Genomic DNA, 18,256 nt, shown 5'->3' with positions numbered 1-18,256 from the left:
CAACTGTACTGACTCAAATTTATCTTTCTCTACTCCCAAGAACTGTTATTACTGCTTATAAAACCACTATTCCTAAAATGTTATCTTTGACTCATATCACTCCCTAATCCAACTGTTGACCAAATTCAATGGGTTTTCATTTTCCTCTCCTATAAGCAGCTGATCAAGATGTCATAGCTTGATCATTTTAATGCATACTATCACAAAGCCTCCCCAGTTGGAATCCAAAGTTTTAGATTTCAGTCTCTCTCTTAAAACCCACTCACTAAAACATTGCTTTCTTTCACTTAATATTTCCTCCAAATTCCTCTGTAGTTCCCTATTTCCAAATATCTACAAAAGGCTTTTAATCTTTTCTCTGAATTGATCCCACTCTAGCAAATTCACAATTTCTAAAACCTTTACTCAATATTATTTTCAAGGCCCAAGTCATTCTTCAAGCCCTATCTAGATCCTACATTTTCTATAAGCTTTGCATGAATATTTCATGCAATATTTCAGTCATCAACTACCTGACTAGTATAAATTAGCACAGTATTTAAACTCTGACTCATAACTCTGCACTTAATTAAGGTGTAATGTGTTTTAAGCTTAAGTCATAATTATCTTCCTTTTGTGGCCAGATTATCTGCAATTTGACATCAGAGATCAGTTTCATGCTTCATCCATTTCCTCACCAACTTCTTGTTATACTGAGGCCATAGAAGCATCCAATAAATATTTGTGGTTAATTAACAGCACAGGTAATTTGTCTGCCACTGGCAGCTCGGAGTAAAGTGCCACATTGGTTTTTATTTATATCACTTTATTCTAGGTTTTAAACAAGAAACTCAGTAATTTAAAACAAATTAATACATTTATAATAAAACTATTTATCTTTATAGATTATAAGATGAGTCCCTCTGGCCTTCTAATAATCATGTGGAGTCAATATTATATTTTTTGTACAAATGATAAATATGAAGTGATTTGTACAAGGTCACATGGCTAGTGACAGAGATAATTCATAAACTCAAATATTCTGTCTCCAAGTACAATGTTCTTCTCTCTACATTTTCCCTCCTGAAAATATAGTAATATATATGTGTGTGTGTGTGTGTATATATATATATATGTTTTTAAATCGTAAACTCATATTTCCCCTTTTGCATTTCATCCATCTCAATTTTTAGATTTCACTAAGATATATTTCATCATTAGATTCCATTATACAGTTTGCATGTAACTTAAGATTTTATGTTTATAAAAAGTCTTTATATTTGGGATGATAAAAATACCTAAGCACCTCTCCTCTCAAAGACTCTTCTAATTTTTCCCAAAATTGGAATAAATCACTAACCACACATCAGCAATCCCAGAGTAATCACAGGTGCTGCAGTTGCATCTGAAGCAAAGTCAGATGTGAAACAGATGCAGCACCGCCAGAGTTACAGATCACTGATATCAGGTAAGTGCTTTAACTTTGATTGGCACAGGAATGGGATGGGTGGAGCTGGTCTAGGAGAGGCTATTAGGAGACCTCAGTTTCTCCAAGTGATTTCACCCCGGACCCCGATCGGACCCTCCCAGCTCAGCTTCCACCATCCTTATCAAAGTTTAAAGCACTTACCTGATATTAGAACCTGAAACTCCAGCACTGTTGCACTACATTTGTCTTACTTCCAGTCTGTCAAGTAGGTACAGTTGCAGAGCCTGCTCCAGCACCTGTAGCTCACAGTGTTGTATCACAGTAGATGTCAGCTGCCAAAACTAAAAATATTTAAGCTTAATTTTGTTAGCAACTTATTATTTCAAAACTTATTTTTCAACATCACTTCATTTTAGTTACTTACCATTTGGATAGGGTGTTTCACACAAAGTTAGAAATTCAACAATAGGGTGATCCATTTCAAGCACTGTGATTGCTTTTCCATGCATGATGGTTAAACTTGGTCTTCTGCAAGCTTTGTCATAGGACAGTCCACCAGAAAATATTATGAATGGTTCACTACAAAGGAAAAAGAATGAGACAGAGTTCTTCAGGATGACACAATGTCACAGGATTGAGGCAAAAAAGAATGGACTTTGGTAGGGATTATGTACACTAATTGTCAGAGCAAAAGCCTTTTCTGCCTCCAAATATCTCACCCAACAAATTTACTATTCTATTTCCCTTTTACTTGATGTACATTCTCACTGTTAAAATTACTAATGAATCAGTCTGAAGCTGTTGAGGTGAGATGGGAAAAAGGCAGTGAGGATGGTCAGGGGAAAGATGCTCACTGACTCAAAAGAACATCACATGTGGTTGGTTCCCAAACGCTAAATTACTACTATTAGAATGTTAGACAATATTAGCTTATCATGTTAACTAGTAGGCATGTGGGGTTTAAATCACGAAGAAATAGAAGCATATTTCAATATAAAATGAAATGTGACAATGGCAAGCCCAGAATAGTGGAGGGTAACATGAAAAGTCTGCATAATGGTATTTCTGTATAAAGGGTTATGACAAGAAGATGGAGAAAACTACATGCAAGGGGAAAACAATTCACCAGAAATAACTGTGATCTTCTCACTTTTACCTAGGGTAAGCCAATTTTATTTAGCTTGTAAAACTAACTTGGAACAAACTTTTTCATTTCTGTTAACTGCAAGTTATAGTTAGATAATAGAGGGGAGCTAAGATGATCATAAAATATTATAGCTGTCAGAAAGTTATTAAATATTTTCATAACTTTTCATTTTTCTTTTCTCATATATCTGTATCTCCAGCATATGTATATAAAAGAAAATGTGTGTTGCTATGAAGCATTTTTCAATAAGTAAAGACCAGACTGAAAATATTCTCCAAAAATTTTTTAAAGGAACTAGACACTTTTATTGTACCAAATTCCTTGAGAATATATGCTTCACTAAATAAGTCACTTCTATCCATATGCTAAACTGAAGAATCTACTTGTTTCTAGAACTCAGTCTATAAGAATCCCTGTTCTTTTCCATATTGTATCATATATAGTACCAAACAATATCAAAGGGACATTTGCTAATCTTATGCTGACTATATAATAATCAAAAAGTTGTTTAAGAAGCCAGAAAGAAAAACACCAATACAGTATACTAACATATATATATGGAATTTAGAAAGATGGCAATGATGACCCTGTATGCAAGACAGCAAAAGAGACACAGATGTGTAGAGAGGACTTTTAGACTCAGAGGGAGAGGGAGAGGGTGGGATGATTAGGGAGAATGGCATTGGAACGTATACTATCATGCAAAAAACGAATCGCCAGTCTATGTCCAATGCAGGATACAGGCTGCTTGGGGCTGGTGCAAGGGGATGACCCAGAGAGATGTTATAGGGAGGGAGGTGGGAGGCGGGGTTCATGTTTGGGAACATATGTACACCCGTGGTGGATTCATGTCAATGTATGGCAAAACCAATACAGTATTGCAAAGTAAAATAAAGTAAAAATAAAAATAAATAAATAAAAAGTTTTCATCAGAACTTAAATAGAAATTACTGAAGGCATTTTATATGTAAAGTTTTGTCAGTATTTTCACACAAATAATTGAGTTGTAAACTAAATATGGGAAAATGCTCTAATTTACTTTCCTTGAGTCTTTGTATCATTATGTTGAGGAAAAGAAGCTAGGATCAAAAGTTATGTAATATGTAACTACACTTACATGACAGCTCAAAAAGGCAAAACTATAGTGACAAAGTACAGATCACTGGTTTCTAGAGATTAGGAGTGGGGAAAGGTGTAATTGTTAAGGGGTAACAATTACAAATTGCAAAGATAATTTGGTGAATATAGAAATTTTCTGTATTCTTATTGTGGTGGCAATTTCAAGAATCTATACATTTGCTAAAAAAAAATCCACAGAACTGTACACAAGAGAAAAAAAAGACTACTCTATAATTTATAAAATAGATAATACAATAAAAAGCATTGAGATTTTGTCTCAATGAAGGCAAATGGATTAAATGATAAATTGTGTAATATAACAAATGTGTAACATCTGTTGAGTATTTATGATGTTCCAAGCATTTTGTGAAGAACTTCAAATGCATTATTGTATTTAATCCTTAAGATATACCAATCAGGAACTACTATTATAATCCTCGTTTAATAGATGGGTATACTAAAGCTTGGAGAATTTAACCACACATGAAGTCTATCTGTAGGTGGCTACAATAGAAAGGGATTAAAAAATTAGCAGAGAGTGATTTTTATTAACAACAAAGAACCTGATAATGCTAGTGATAGCAGATAAAGAGATCATTATTTGCTTTTTTTAAAAGGATAAAATTATTAAGCCTGAGACCATTTTGACTAGAGTTGCGGCAAGCAAATCCGTGACTAGGGACCAATGATTCCTAAGCAAGTTTGTAAATGGCTAGTCCAAGATAATATTAAACAGAAAACATATGCTTTATATCTGTTACCTGTGCAGGCCTTTAAGAGGCCCAGCTGCTGCAGCATACATGGTGAAGGAAAGTGAAGTCACTCAGTCATGTCTGACTCTCTGTGACCCCATGGGATTTTCCAGGCAAGAGTACTGGAGTGGGTTGCCATTTCCTTCTCCAGGGGATCTTCCTGACCCAGGGACTGAACGCAGATCTCCCACATTCCACCTGAGCCACCAGGGAAGCCCTGCACACAAAGGTAAGGCTCTTATCAAGTTCCTGCTCCTGCTAAAGCCATCCCATTTTCTTCACTTCACAACATATCTGCTATGTCCGAGAAGGAGCAGAAATAGCTTTATTTCCACTTCCAGACTACAGCCCACTTTGCTGTGGACTCAACGTCAGTGCTCCTCTGTTTTTGTGGTCTCTTTGTGTTCTGAGCTGTGGATCCACTGCTCCTAATATAGTTGTAAATCACAACAAATTGTAGAACAACAGTGTTCTAAGTGCACAGTAAGTGGCCTGATATTACTAATCATAATTATTTCACATTAGAAATCTGAATTATTTCTACACAAACTTCAACTACCATTAACTAGAACATATCAATTTAGAATCATAGAAGAATATTAACAGTGTGAAAATCAATGGCTTTGATGATGATAACAACAACTGCTTTTTAAGAAATCCACTGTGGGCCTCTCATCAAATTTATGATGTTACAAACATCATTGATGAGATAGGTACTGTTGATGAGAAAATTAAATTTTTAAAAAGTTAATTTTCAAGGTCACACAGCTGTTTCACTCCAATGATCTTAATCATTATATTAAACTGTCTTGCCTTGAATTCCTGATTTCTGAATTACCTTTTCTTTATGTTTATCCTTTTCTGCCTTCATCTGAAACCATCCTATCCTCCATCCCTTAAAATCCCATCTCAGGCATCTCCTTTCCTAAGAATTTCAGTGATTTCTTCCTTCACTGTTCTCTGTACTCCCTTTAGGCAAGGTTAGGTGCCCTTGAAGTGCGACACTGTATAACAAAGAATGTAAACAATATTGAGCCTGAAGACTCAAGCAAAGTTAAAGTCATAAACACTGTTTTAAGAAGGAAAGAATATATGTAAAATATATTCATCCATAATGATTAAATTTTAAATGTTTTAATACTTTAGTTACAATAGTAATAAAACTGTGGTTATTCTTACTAGTTATGCATAGTAACATTAGGCTAGGCTAAAGAGGTTTTGATCCATCTATCTATCATACTTTGAGAATAGCAGCTATAAGCAAATATTATATGTACCTGTGATGACAGGAAAATATTCTAGTGTGAGCATTTAAGCAATATAAAGTAGAATTATCCAATTTAGACTTAAAACTAAGGTCTACATAAGATTTGTAATTATGGTAATTCTGGATGTGAATATTGCCACTAATAATTACTTTAAGTATAAAGAACATTGCCGATGTATTGGATATGCCTTCTACAGATATAAGATAAATTTTATTAAATATTATTTTTAATTTTCTATATCTTAAAATTTATATTGTATTATACTAATATACATAAATGTTTATATTCCCAACTAACTTTAATCTTTCCAATTCAAAATGTAAGATCTTAAAGTACAGAGACTTATATATTTAATTCCTATATAATACTAATAGGTAAATAGCTTTTGCTGTTTAATAATGCTAAATGATTGCTACTTGCAATTGCATGGCCCAAAAGCCCTACATTGTTAAAATTAATGTATATAATACTTATCTGAATATTCATATAAATCTTTAAATAATTAAGAGTTACTATTTATAATATTGGCATCATATACATACCCATTGAATAATAAATGTTATCAAGGAACATTGCTGTTAATGTTAGTTAATATAATTATGTAAAACCTAATAATATATAAACATTAAAGGATATCTGTATTTCTTGTCACTCTTTCTTACATATTTTTCCACAACCCCCCAAGTAAAAATGCATACCTGTTTCTACAAGTCTTGTATTCTACTTTAAGAATTGGTTTGCAAGATTCAGGTTTTCTTCCTTCTCTTTGACTTTTTCCTAAAGAAAGAAAAGGATTTTATTAAATATGAATTAAATTCTACTTATCAATGAGAATTTTTAAAGGAATTTTTAAAGTAATTATGTATTTTTAATAATCAGATAGACACATTTCTATGCATTCTAACATTCTTGTTAAATTTATAAATGGTTTATTGAGCCCTAACAACTGACTGTTATATAATCAATAGTTATTTGTAAACATATTTTTATTGCTTCACATTCTCAATGTATAAATCTAGTATCATATAAGGTTATTTTAATTACACAAGTTTCATGATAAACAACGGCCGAATTGAAGACACACACATATATACTTATCTGCATAATGAAATATATTATGAAAATCCATACTAGGCTTTACAATTTTTACCTATGAAACAAGAAAACCCTTTCACATGCAGAAAGACATGTCACTTAAAACTTATGATACACTATGAAAATCACTGCATTTTCATAAAATTCATTTAAAGGAAAGTCCATTAGACAATGAACACAGGTGATATATTTCAAGATTTTTAAAAATTTTAATGATGAACTCTACATAAAACAAAAATAATAGTTTCTTATAAAGGAAAGATTATGTTCAGATTCCATAAGAGTTTGAATAAAACATCAAGAAGAGTTGAAAATGGAAATAAGTATGTCATAGGCAGAAGTAAGCTTTATCTTTATAATTAAAATTTTGCTTATTAATCTGTTTTGTAAGATGACACCTTTTATTTTAATCAATATTCTTACACTGCCAGAGCTATTTGTAGACAAAGAAACCTATCATGTAGAGAGATGTTTACATGCATACAAGTTAAAATTTCCTCACAGTTTCAGAATGGCAAAGACAAATCCAACTCGGAAGTCAGGACAGTTTTATCCAATTTGTTTAGTGGCTATCCACATACAGTATACCTTATCTGCTCCACGGCATGTTTTTTGAAATTTCCTTCTTTTTCTTTTACCCTATGTCAACTGAAGAAGCAACCCAATAATAAATATTGACCAATATCATTTATACTGTAAAACAGGATTAAAAGTATCTATATTATATATGAAAAAGAACTGTTAACACTAAATATAGATCATTACAAAGGGACAACTTTGCCTCAGGGACTCATTCTGTACAGTGGTCTTAGAGCTAGTCAGGGATTACTAAGTTTTGATAATGAATGGAATTAGAGAATTAAAGGAAGTAATAGACTTAGCAAAGAAGCCCATTATTCTCAGTTGATATTTTTTCTACCCAGTGCTTCTCTAGTAACTGTCAAACTGTTAGTTGACCAAAACAGCATTTTTGCAATTGTGTGTGTGTGTGTATATATATATATATATATATATATATATATATATATATGTAACCAAGTACTATTTTTCAGTCAGTAAACATCAGTACCATGCACTGATTTTAGTAGAAAAGAATCATTGTTTAATTAACTAATGTTTTACTTCAATTTCCAACTCTGGTTTATTTAAAGGCAAAAGCTTTCTGCTTTGATTATATTTATTGCCTGTTAGTAACTGAAATATGCTTAAATGTCATTTTGTATAAAACAACACTGTCAATAACTGTGTTTATTGCTATTGCTTATTTTCACAGTATTGAAGTAAGTGGGAGGGTACAGAGAAATAACCACCAACAAGCTTAAAATTTACTAAATAAAAAAATTTGAAAATGATAATATTAGGTACCATAAATGACTGATAGACATGAAGTACTTTAGGAGTGGAGAATAAAACTGTGGTTTCCTTTTGTAACAGAAGATTTTGCAGAATTTTACAGAAGACTTCCTAGATACTAGACTAAGAACTAAAAGACAAAAGTTGGCTAGGAGAGTATAAGAAAAGACATGAAGGCAGAATGTTGAGAGAATATGCCCAGTATGATGAGAGAACAATGCACAAGCCAAACTGGGTAGATTAAAAGATTAATGTAGAAGAAAAGAGGAAAGAATGCTGATGAGGCACAAAAGAGCCATATAATGGCAATCTATAAGACAGACTTGCCGTGTTGACAAGGGAGAGCCACTGGAAACTTCCAAGTTGAGAAATAATATGCATAGAGCGATGTCTCAGAAATATTAATATGGGTTTATTTAATAAAGAAATTTTGAGGAGGTAAGATGCTGATGATGGAAAACAAGAAGATAATTACAAATGTTCAGGAAAAACAGGGAGGAAAAAAACTGAAGAAAAGTAAAAAGTCTCAAAGAAAGGTAGGATACTATTAATCATACCAACAAATGCATTATGGGAATATTAGAAGGAGAGGAGAGAAAGGAGAAAATATTCACAGAAATATTGGCTGAAACTTTTCTAAATTATTTGAAAAACATATTTATACATCTAAGAACCTCAAAAAACTCCATGTAGGATAAAAAAGTCAATCTACTCCCAGAAACATCAAGGTAAAAATGCTAAAAGAAAAAAAAATCTTGAAAGGACCAAGAGAAAAATCATTCATTGTATATAAGGGAGCCCCAATAAGGTTAATAGCTGAGACTCATCAGAAACAATAAGTCAAAAGGCAGAGGAATGACATACTTAATTTACTGGGAAAAGAAACCCTATTAACCAAGAATCTTATGTTCATCAAAATTATTTCAATAATCATTATCAAAATAATTTGAAATATTCAAAATGAAATAATTTTGATTACTTCAATTTTCAAAAATTAAGGTGAAATAAAGATATTTCCAGATAACAAAAACTGAGAGAATGTGTTGCAAGCAGAGCTCCCTTACAAAAAATACAAAGAAGTTCTTTAGGCTGAAAGAGTAATATGAACCTATATACAAAGATTATAAGTAAAAGTAATTAATGTAGGTAATTATAAAAGACAGTATAATTACACATTTCCTTTTAAATCTTAACTTATTTAAGAAGCAATGTAAAAATTACTATATATATAATTGTAATATGGGATACTTATTTGAAAATAATGACACAGAGAAGGTTGATGGGAGCAAGGCTACACTGGAGAGAGACCAAATGGTAACTTGAATCCACAAGAACAAAGGAAGAGAACACAAATAAGCAGCAAACAGGCTAAAGTAACAACTTCTATACATACATGTGTGTGTAGTAGTTGCTCAATCAATCGTGTCCAACTCTTTGTGACCCCATGGACTGTAGCTCGCCAGGCTCCCCTGTTCATGGAATTCTCCAGGCAAGAATAGTAGAGTGGGTTGCCATTCCCTTCTCCAGGGGCTCTTCCCAACCCAGGAATTGAACCTGGGTCTCCCACCTTACAGGCAGATTCTTTACCATCTGAGCCACTAAGGAAGGCCCTATATACATACATACCCTTGACTAAATAAATGGTTCAAAGAAAAAAATATTGGAGACCTGGGTTCGATCCCTGGGTTGGAAGGATCCCCTGGAGGAGGGAAAGGCTAACCACTCCAGTGTTCTGGTCTGGAGAATTCCATGGACTGTATAGTACATGGGGTCACAAAGAGTCGGACATGACTGAGTAACTTTCACTTCACTTTAATGAAGTATTAATAGAATAGAAAAAATATATATCAATAGCAAATCAATAAACTGAAATCTGGTTCTCTGAAAAGATCAGTAAAATAGCTGAACTGACCAGAAAAGACAGAAACAGAGATAAAAGACTTAAATTCTGCCACCAATCCTTCAAACATTCTCCTAAAAACCAAAGACGAAATATTTGCCAACTAATTCTATAAAACTATTAGTACCATCCATTGTATGAGATCAAACATCCTGATACGAGGCTAAGACAGAAATATAACAATGAAGAAATGAGGTTTTTCTAAATAATGGGAATTTGGTTACCATCAGAAAAACCAGTTACTATAATATACCTCATCAATAGAATAAAGAACAAAAATTAAACAATTATCTCAACAGACTAAAAAGGCATCTGATGAAGTCTGACACTCTTTTGATTAAACAAAAGCTTCACAAAGGAAAAGAAAAAGATTTCCTCAACCTGATAAATTACTATGAATAGAAACCCAGAGCTTACCATCATATTTACTGGTGAAAGAAGAAAAACTTTCCCTCTCTGATCAAAAACAACTGAAGAGAGATCAAGATGGTGGAATAGAACCATGTGGAGCTCATATCCTCCCACAGATACATTAAAAATACATCTACATGTGGAACAATTCTCATAGATTCCTACTGAATACTGGTGGAAGATCTCATGTGATCAAAACTGCAGGAAAGATCATCATCTAAGCAGGTAGGACAAAAGGGAAAAAAAAGCAATCAGGACAGAACCTGCACCCCTGGGAGGGATCTGTAAAAGAAGAAAGGTTCCTTCAACCTGGGAACCCCCTTCAACGGCTGGGAGGTCAACAGTGAAAAACAGGGAGCTTCAGAGGCTCAGAGGAGAGTGTAGCAGCTGGCCTGCGGTAGGCAGAACAAACAGATTAGCACAGATGGCCCTGGCTACCTCACTTGCAGTCTCTAGACTGAGATGCATGTCCGTGGTGCTCACTGGGCGGTGAGCTAAAACTTGGGCTCCAGTGGATAGACCCAGGGAGAGACCTAGGGTTAGCTGTGCAGAGGCAGCCTGAAGGGGCTAGAGTGTGTCTTAGACTACAACTGGGGGTACACAGGATGGAGCTTGATTCTGCCACTGAAGCCCCACTGTAAATGTGCAAGAATGGAAGGGTACCAAAACATGCTCACAGTGGGCACGGCTCTGCCTCTGTGAGCTCTGGGCATGCTCAAGCACTGTGGGCTGTACACACACAGAGGCAAGGCTGAAATCTGTGTTGATCCCCAGGAGCCAGACCCACATGACTTTAGAAGCAGGGCTGAATTTGAGCAGTGTCCTGTTGGCTTTGGAGGATTTATGCCATAGGCTCCTTTGTAAGCTCAGAGCCTGTGATACATTCAAGCAGACTACTGGTAGTCCCAGGGTTGGATGGGTCTGGCATTAGTAGCTGCCAGAAGAAGCAAAGGCAGGGCCAACGTCTGGATTGACCCCTGAGGTCTCACAGCAGGTCTTGGTGCCTGACCAGTGGATCTGCGCCTGCATATGTATGCTGGTGGACTGGTGAGCACAGTGCCTGAGGAACATCTGGGCTGATGGCTTGCATTCTCATCCTGAGGAAGGGCCAAGGGCAGTGCCAACAAGAGCATACTCATGGGTGAGACCACAGAGCACACTTCCCAGTAGACAGTTCCTGGGGAGGAACACTTAGTGCCTCGTCCCCCAGCGAAGTGTTTCACTCTCACCTACCTCACACCACAGCTCAGAAATGGATCTAGGAGCTACTACTCCAACAACTGGGAGCAGACCCTACCCGCAACAGGGCTGTGACAACCACAGATCAAAACAGAGGCCCCATTCAACAATCAAGGCAGGCTCTGATCACCACAATACCAGTCACACCCATTATCAAGAGGATAATGGGCAGGACACAATGAGGAAAGCTGAGGCAGGCATCCATACTAAAAACAGCCCTCTCACCAAAAATATTACACAGACACAGGCTACACAGGGATACCCACATAAAAACAGCCCTTTAAGACCACAGTGGACAACTGTTTCTTCTTAATTCATAGAGTCGAAGAAATCTAAGAAAAATGAAGAAGCAGCAGTACCACTTCCAATTAAAAGAACAAGAGAGATGTTATGGGGAGGGAGGTGGGAGGGGGGTTCATGTTTGGGAATGCATGTAAGAATTAAAGATTTTAAAATTTAAAAAAATAAAAAATTAAAAAAAAAAAAAAAAGAACAAGAGAAATCCCCTGAAAGAACAAACAAATCTCCCCAGTCTTGGAGTTCAAAAAAGAAGACTAATAAAAATACTGACAGAATTAAGAAAGGCTATCAATAGGAATTAAGAAAGGCAGATCACTGAACAAGGAACTAGAAACTATAAAGAAGAGCCAATTAAAATTAGAAAACTAATTTTCTGAGACAAAAGCTAAGCTGAAAGCAATAAATACCGAACTTAACAATTCAGAAGAACAAATAAGTGATCTGGGAGAAAAGAATGGAAATTATGCATCAGAACCACAGACAGATGAAAAAAAAAAAAAAGCAATATAAAAGACCTATTACACACATAATAGGGATCCCAAAGAAGAAGAAAGAGAAAAGAGGATTGAAAATATATTTTAAGGAATTATGGAAATTTTGTCCCAAACCTAAGGAAACAAACTATCTAGGCACAAGAAGCACAGTGGGTCCAAAACAGGAAGAACCCAGACAGACTTACACCAAGATATATCATAAACAGAGAATTCTAAAGGCAGCAAAAGACAAAAAAGTAGGTTACAGGGAACCCTCATAAGGCTATCATCTGGTTTCTCTACAGAAATCTTGCAGACCAGAGGGGACTGTCATGTTATACAAAGCTCTGGAAGGGAAAATCCTGCACCCTAAGATACTCTATCCAGCAAGATTGTCATTTAGAAATTCCGCAGATAAGCAAAAGCTAAAGGAATACAGCAATAGAACTATTGAAAGGACTACTGAAAGGACTTATCTAAATAGAAAAGAAGCAAGAATCTATAGGAAAGAGAAAATAACAATTGGAAAGCAAATCACTTAAATAGGTCAGTACATGAATTGAAAAAGGTTTTTTGAAAGTGATGATAATTACAATGAATAGCAAAAGAATAAACATGATGATATAAAACAGTACATCAAAATCATAAAATGTTGGGGAGGGGTGTAAGAAAATGATTTTTTTTTCTTAATGTCTTTGAGCCTATATGACTACCAGCCTAAGCAAGTAGATATGGTATTGGGTTAACACACTTGAAAAATTTTAACCACAAATAAAAAACAAAATAAATAGATGCACAAAATACAAACAAAAAAGGAATTAGTTTCTGCTGTACAACAAAGTGAATCAGCTCGATGTATACACAGAGCCGCTCACTCTAAAGCCTCCCTACCAGCCCCTCATCCCATCCCTCTAGGTCATCACAGAGCACTGAGCTGAGCTCCCTGTGCTATACAGCAGCTTCTCACTAGCTATCCCTTTACACATGGTAGTGTATACATACATCAGTGCTACTCTGCCAATCTGTCCCACCCACCCCTTCCCGTCTGTGTTCACATGTCCAATTATGCTCCAATAAAAATAAATAAAATATTTTTTAAAGTTTTTAGTCAATAAGATGCCAAGTATATGAAAAAACAAAAGAAAACATAAAGCATAATACAAAAGAAAATTTTCAAACCATAAAAAGACAGAAGGGAACAAAGAAGAAATACAAAATCAACTAGAAAATAAGATTTTAAATGGCATTAAATTTATATCTATCAATAGTTACCTTAAATGTCAATGCACTAAATGCTCCAATCAAAAGGCACAGAGTGGCAGACTGTGTAATAAGACAAGAGTCTACAATATGCTGCCTATGAGAGATTAATTTCACATGTAAAGACACATACTGAAAGTGAGGCAATGGAAAAAGATATTCCAGGCAAATAGAAGCAGAAGAAAGAGACGGTGGTAAAAAGAATGCTATACCATGACTAACTGCAATTTATCCCAGATATGTAAGGCTGGTTCAACATTCAAAAACGAATTAATGTACTCCATCACATCAATAAGCCAAAAAAGAAAAACACAAAACCATATAAAGATGCATAAGAAGCATGTGACAAAATCCAACACCCATTCTGATAAAAAACTCCCAGTAAACTAGAAATGAAACTGTGCAGGAACTGAAAGGGCCTTCTCAGGAACGGACACTCCAATCTGCCCCCAACCTCTTGCTTTCCGAAGCTTTAGCCTCCTAAATCAGATTGATTATATTCTTTGCAGCCAAAGATGGAGAAGCTCTATACACTCAGCAAAAACAACACCAGGAGCTGACTATGGCTCAGATCATGAACTCCTTATTGCCAAGAGCTGACTCACTAGAAAAGACCCTGATGCTGGGAGGGATTGGGGGCAGGAGGAGAAGGGGACAACAGAGGATGAGATGGCTGGATGGCATCACTGACTCGATGGACATGAGTCTGAGTAAATTCCGGGAGTTGGTAATGGACAGGGAGGCTGGTGTGCTGCACTTCATGGGGTCGCAAAGAGTCAGACACGACTGAGCTACTGAACTGAACTGAAACCAGCTTTACAACAAATATTAAAGGAACTTCTCTAGGTAAAAAAAAAGGCCACAATTAGAAACAAGAAAATTATAAAATGAAAAATCTCACCAGATACAGTAAAGGTTAAAAACCATCCATACACAAAACCAGTAGGGAGGTTAAAAGATGAGTCATTAAATCATCTACATCCACAATAAAGAGTTAAGGGATACACAAAACAATTAGATGCAAATATGATATCAAAAACAGTAATCGTGAGGGGGAAGAGAGTACACATTTAAGGTTTTTGAAATGCATGTGAAAGTAAGAGATAAGCAACTTAATCATGTATATATAGATTACTATACAAAAACCTCTTGATAGTGACAAATCCAAAAGCAATAACAGATGCCCAGATATATAGAAAAGGAAAAAAAATCCAAGCATAAATCACAGGAAAATAGAACAAGAGAAGTAGAAAGTGGGGGGAAGCTACAAATCCAAATCCAAATCCAAAACAATTTACAAAAAAATGGCAAGAACATAAAAATTGATAACTGCCTTAAATATAACTGGACCAAAAGCTTCCACCAGAAGATATAGGTTGGCTGAATGGTACAAAAACAAGACCCACATATATGCTGCTTATAAGAGACCCATTTCAGATCTAGAGACACATACAGACTGAAAGTGAGGGGATGGAAAAAAAGTATTCCATGCAAATGGAAATCAAAAGAAAGCTGAGGTAGCAATACTTACATACAACAAAGTGACTTTAAAATAAAGATTGTTATAAGAGAGAAAGAAGGACACTACATAATGATCAAGGAATCAAGCCAAAAAGAAGATAGAACAATTGTAAATATATATGCACCCAGCATAGGAGCACCTCAATATAAGGCAAATGCCAACAGCCATAATAGGAGAAATTGACGGTAACACAGTAACAGTGGGAAACTTAAACGCCCCATTTTCATCAATGGACAGAACATCCAGAAAAGAAATCAATAATAAAACACAGGCCATAAATAACACATTAGAGCAAATGAACTTGATTGATATTTATAGAGCCTTCCATCAAAAAGCAGAACACACATTCTTTTCAAGTGCACATGGAACATTCTTCAGGATAAATTATACTAGGCCAGAAAAAAAAGAAAAAAGCCCTCAATAAATGTAAGAAAACTGAAATCACATCAAGTATCTTTTCCAAGCAAAACACTATGAGGACTAGAAATCAATCAACTACAAGAAAAAAATGTAATAAATGCAAACACATGAAGGCTAAACAATATGCTACTTAACAATCAGTGGATCATTGAAAATATCAAAAAGGAAATTAAAAAATACCTTGACAGAAATGAAAACAAAAAATGATCCAAAACATATGAGATGCACCAGAAGCAGTTCTAAGAGAAAAATCTATGGTATATACAGGTTTACCTCAGGAAACAAGAGAAATCTCAAATAAGCAACACCTAACCTTAGGCCTAAAGCAACCAGAAAAAAAACAAACAAAACCGAAAGTTAGTACAACAAAGGAAATTATAAAGATGACAGCAGAAACAAAATTGAGTCTAAGAAAAAATAAAAATGATTCTTGAAAGTAAAAACTGGTTCTCTGAAAATATAAACAAAATTGATAAATCTTTTGCCAGACTCATTGAGAAAAAAAGGAGAGGGCTCACTCAAATCAATAAAACCAGAAAAGAAAAAGAGATTATAACCCACACCACAGACATACAAAGGATCATAAGAGACTACTATGAACAACTATATGCCAATAAAATGGGCAACCTAAGAGAAATGGACAAATTCTCAGAAAGGCACACCTTCCCAAGACTAAACCAGGAAGAAATAGGAAATATGAACAGACCAGTAATGGAACTGAATGATTAATTAAAAACTCTCAACAAGCAAAAGTCCGGAACAAATTGACTTCATGGGTGAATTCTAACGAACATTTATAGAAGAGTTAGAACCTATCCTTCTCAAACCATTTCAAAAACTGCAGAGGAAGGAACACTTCTGAACTCATTCTATGAGTCAAGCATCACCCTGATATCAAAACCATACCAAGATATCACACACAAATAAGAAAATTATAGGGCAATTTCACTGGTGAACATAAATGAAAAAATCCTCAACAGAATACTAACAAACCAAATCAAACAATACATAAAAGAATCATATACCATGAAAAATGGAATTCATCCCAAGGATAATAATTTTTTAATATCTACAAATCAATGTGATACACCATATCAACATATTGAAGAATAAAAACCATATGATCATCTTAATAGGTGCAGAACACTTGATAAAAATCAACATTTATTATGACAACTCTCTAGAAAGAGGACACAGAGAAAACATACTTCAACATAATAAAGGCCATATTTGACAAACCCACAGCTAATATCATGAAGTGAAAGTGTTCCTCTCTCAGTCATGTCTGGCTCTTTGCAATCCCATGGACTGTAGCTCACCAGACTCCTCTGTCCAGGGGAATTCTTCAAGTAAGAATACTGAAGTGGGCAGAAGTATCCCCCTTCTCCAGGGGATCTTCCCGACCCAGGGATCAAACTCTGGTCTCCCACATTACAGGCAGGTTTTTTACCATCTGAGCCACCAGAGAAGGCCCAACTAACACCATAATCAATGGTAAAAAGCTGAAAGCTTTTTCTTCTAAGATCAAGAACAAAAAAAGGATGTTCACTCTGTCAACATAGTTGTGAAGTTCTAGCCATGACAATCATACAACAAAAAGAAACAAAAGAAATCCAAACTGGAAAGGAAGACATAAAAGTGTCACTGTTTGCAGATGGCATGATACTATACATAGAAAATTCAAAATAGACTACCAAAAAACTATCAGAGCTAATCAATGAATTCAGTAAAGTTGTAGGATGAAAATCAATATACAGAAATCTGTTGCATTTCTGTATATTAACAATGGACTGTCAGAAAGAAAATTTAAGGAAATAGTACCATTTACTATGATTTCAAAAAGAATAAAAAACCTAGGAATAAACCTGCCTAGCTAGGGAGGCAAAAGACTGGTATGCCAAAAACTATAAGCCTCTGATGAAATAAATTAAAGAAGACACAGATGGAAAGAAAATACTATGTTCTTGGATTAGAAGAATCAATATTGTTAAAAAGACCATAATATCAAGGCAATCTATAGATTCAATGTAATCCTTGTCAAATTACCACCATGTTTTCACAGAACTGAAACAAATAATTTAAAAATTTGTATGGAAACACAAAAAACTTTGAATAGCCAAAAAAATACTGAGAAAGAAAGATGGAGCTGGATGGATCAGGTGCCATGACTTCAGACTATATTCCAAAGCAATAGAAATCAAGACAGTATGGTACTTGCAGAAAAACAGAAATGTAGATCAATGGTACATAATAGAAAGCCCAGAGATAACCCATGCACTCATGGTCACCTTATATATGACAAAGGAGGCAAAAATATACAACGGAGAAAAGACAGCCTCTTCAATAAGTGGTGCTGGGAAAACGGGACAGCTACATGTAAAAGAACAAAATTAGAACAGTACCTAACAACCATACACAAAAATAAACTCAAAATGGATTAAAGACCTAAATGTAAGACTGGATACAATGAAGCTCGTAGAGGAAAACATAGGCAGAACACTGACATAACTGCATCAAGATCTTTTTTGACCCATCTCCTAGAATAAAGAAAATAAAAACAATAATAAGCAAATGGGACCCAATTAAACT

At 34.9% G+C, this 18,256-nt stretch overlaps 1 protein-coding gene across 5 annotated transcripts in view; it reads right to left on the bottom strand.

Annotated features, from left to right (window-relative positions):
• The window catches only part of STXBP5L (syntaxin binding protein 5 like), a 317,733-nt gene that overhangs the window by 140,013 nt on the left and 159,464 nt on the right, over nucleotides 1-18,256 (bottom strand). For all 5 annotated transcript variants that reach the window (XM_018043989.1, XM_018044072.1, XM_018044062.1 and 2 more), the window contains exons 10-11: nucleotides 6,393-6,471; nucleotides 1,833-1,987 (exon numbers count right to left, since the gene is read on the bottom strand). In XM_018043989.1, the coding sequence (XP_017899478.1) occupies nucleotides 1,833-1,987; nucleotides 6,393-6,471 (234 nt within the window). The remainder of the gene's footprint in view (nucleotides 1-1,832; nucleotides 1,988-6,392; nucleotides 6,472-18,256) is intronic.

This window comes from Capra hircus, chromosome 1 (genome assembly GCF_001704415.2).
Source record: "Capra hircus breed San Clemente chromosome 1, ASM170441v1, whole genome shotgun sequence".
NCBI lineage: Eukaryota > Metazoa > Chordata > Mammalia > Artiodactyla > Bovidae > Capra > Capra hircus.
Note: the sequence above shows the minus strand (reverse complement) of the source record. Positions and strands in the feature narration are given on the sequence as shown.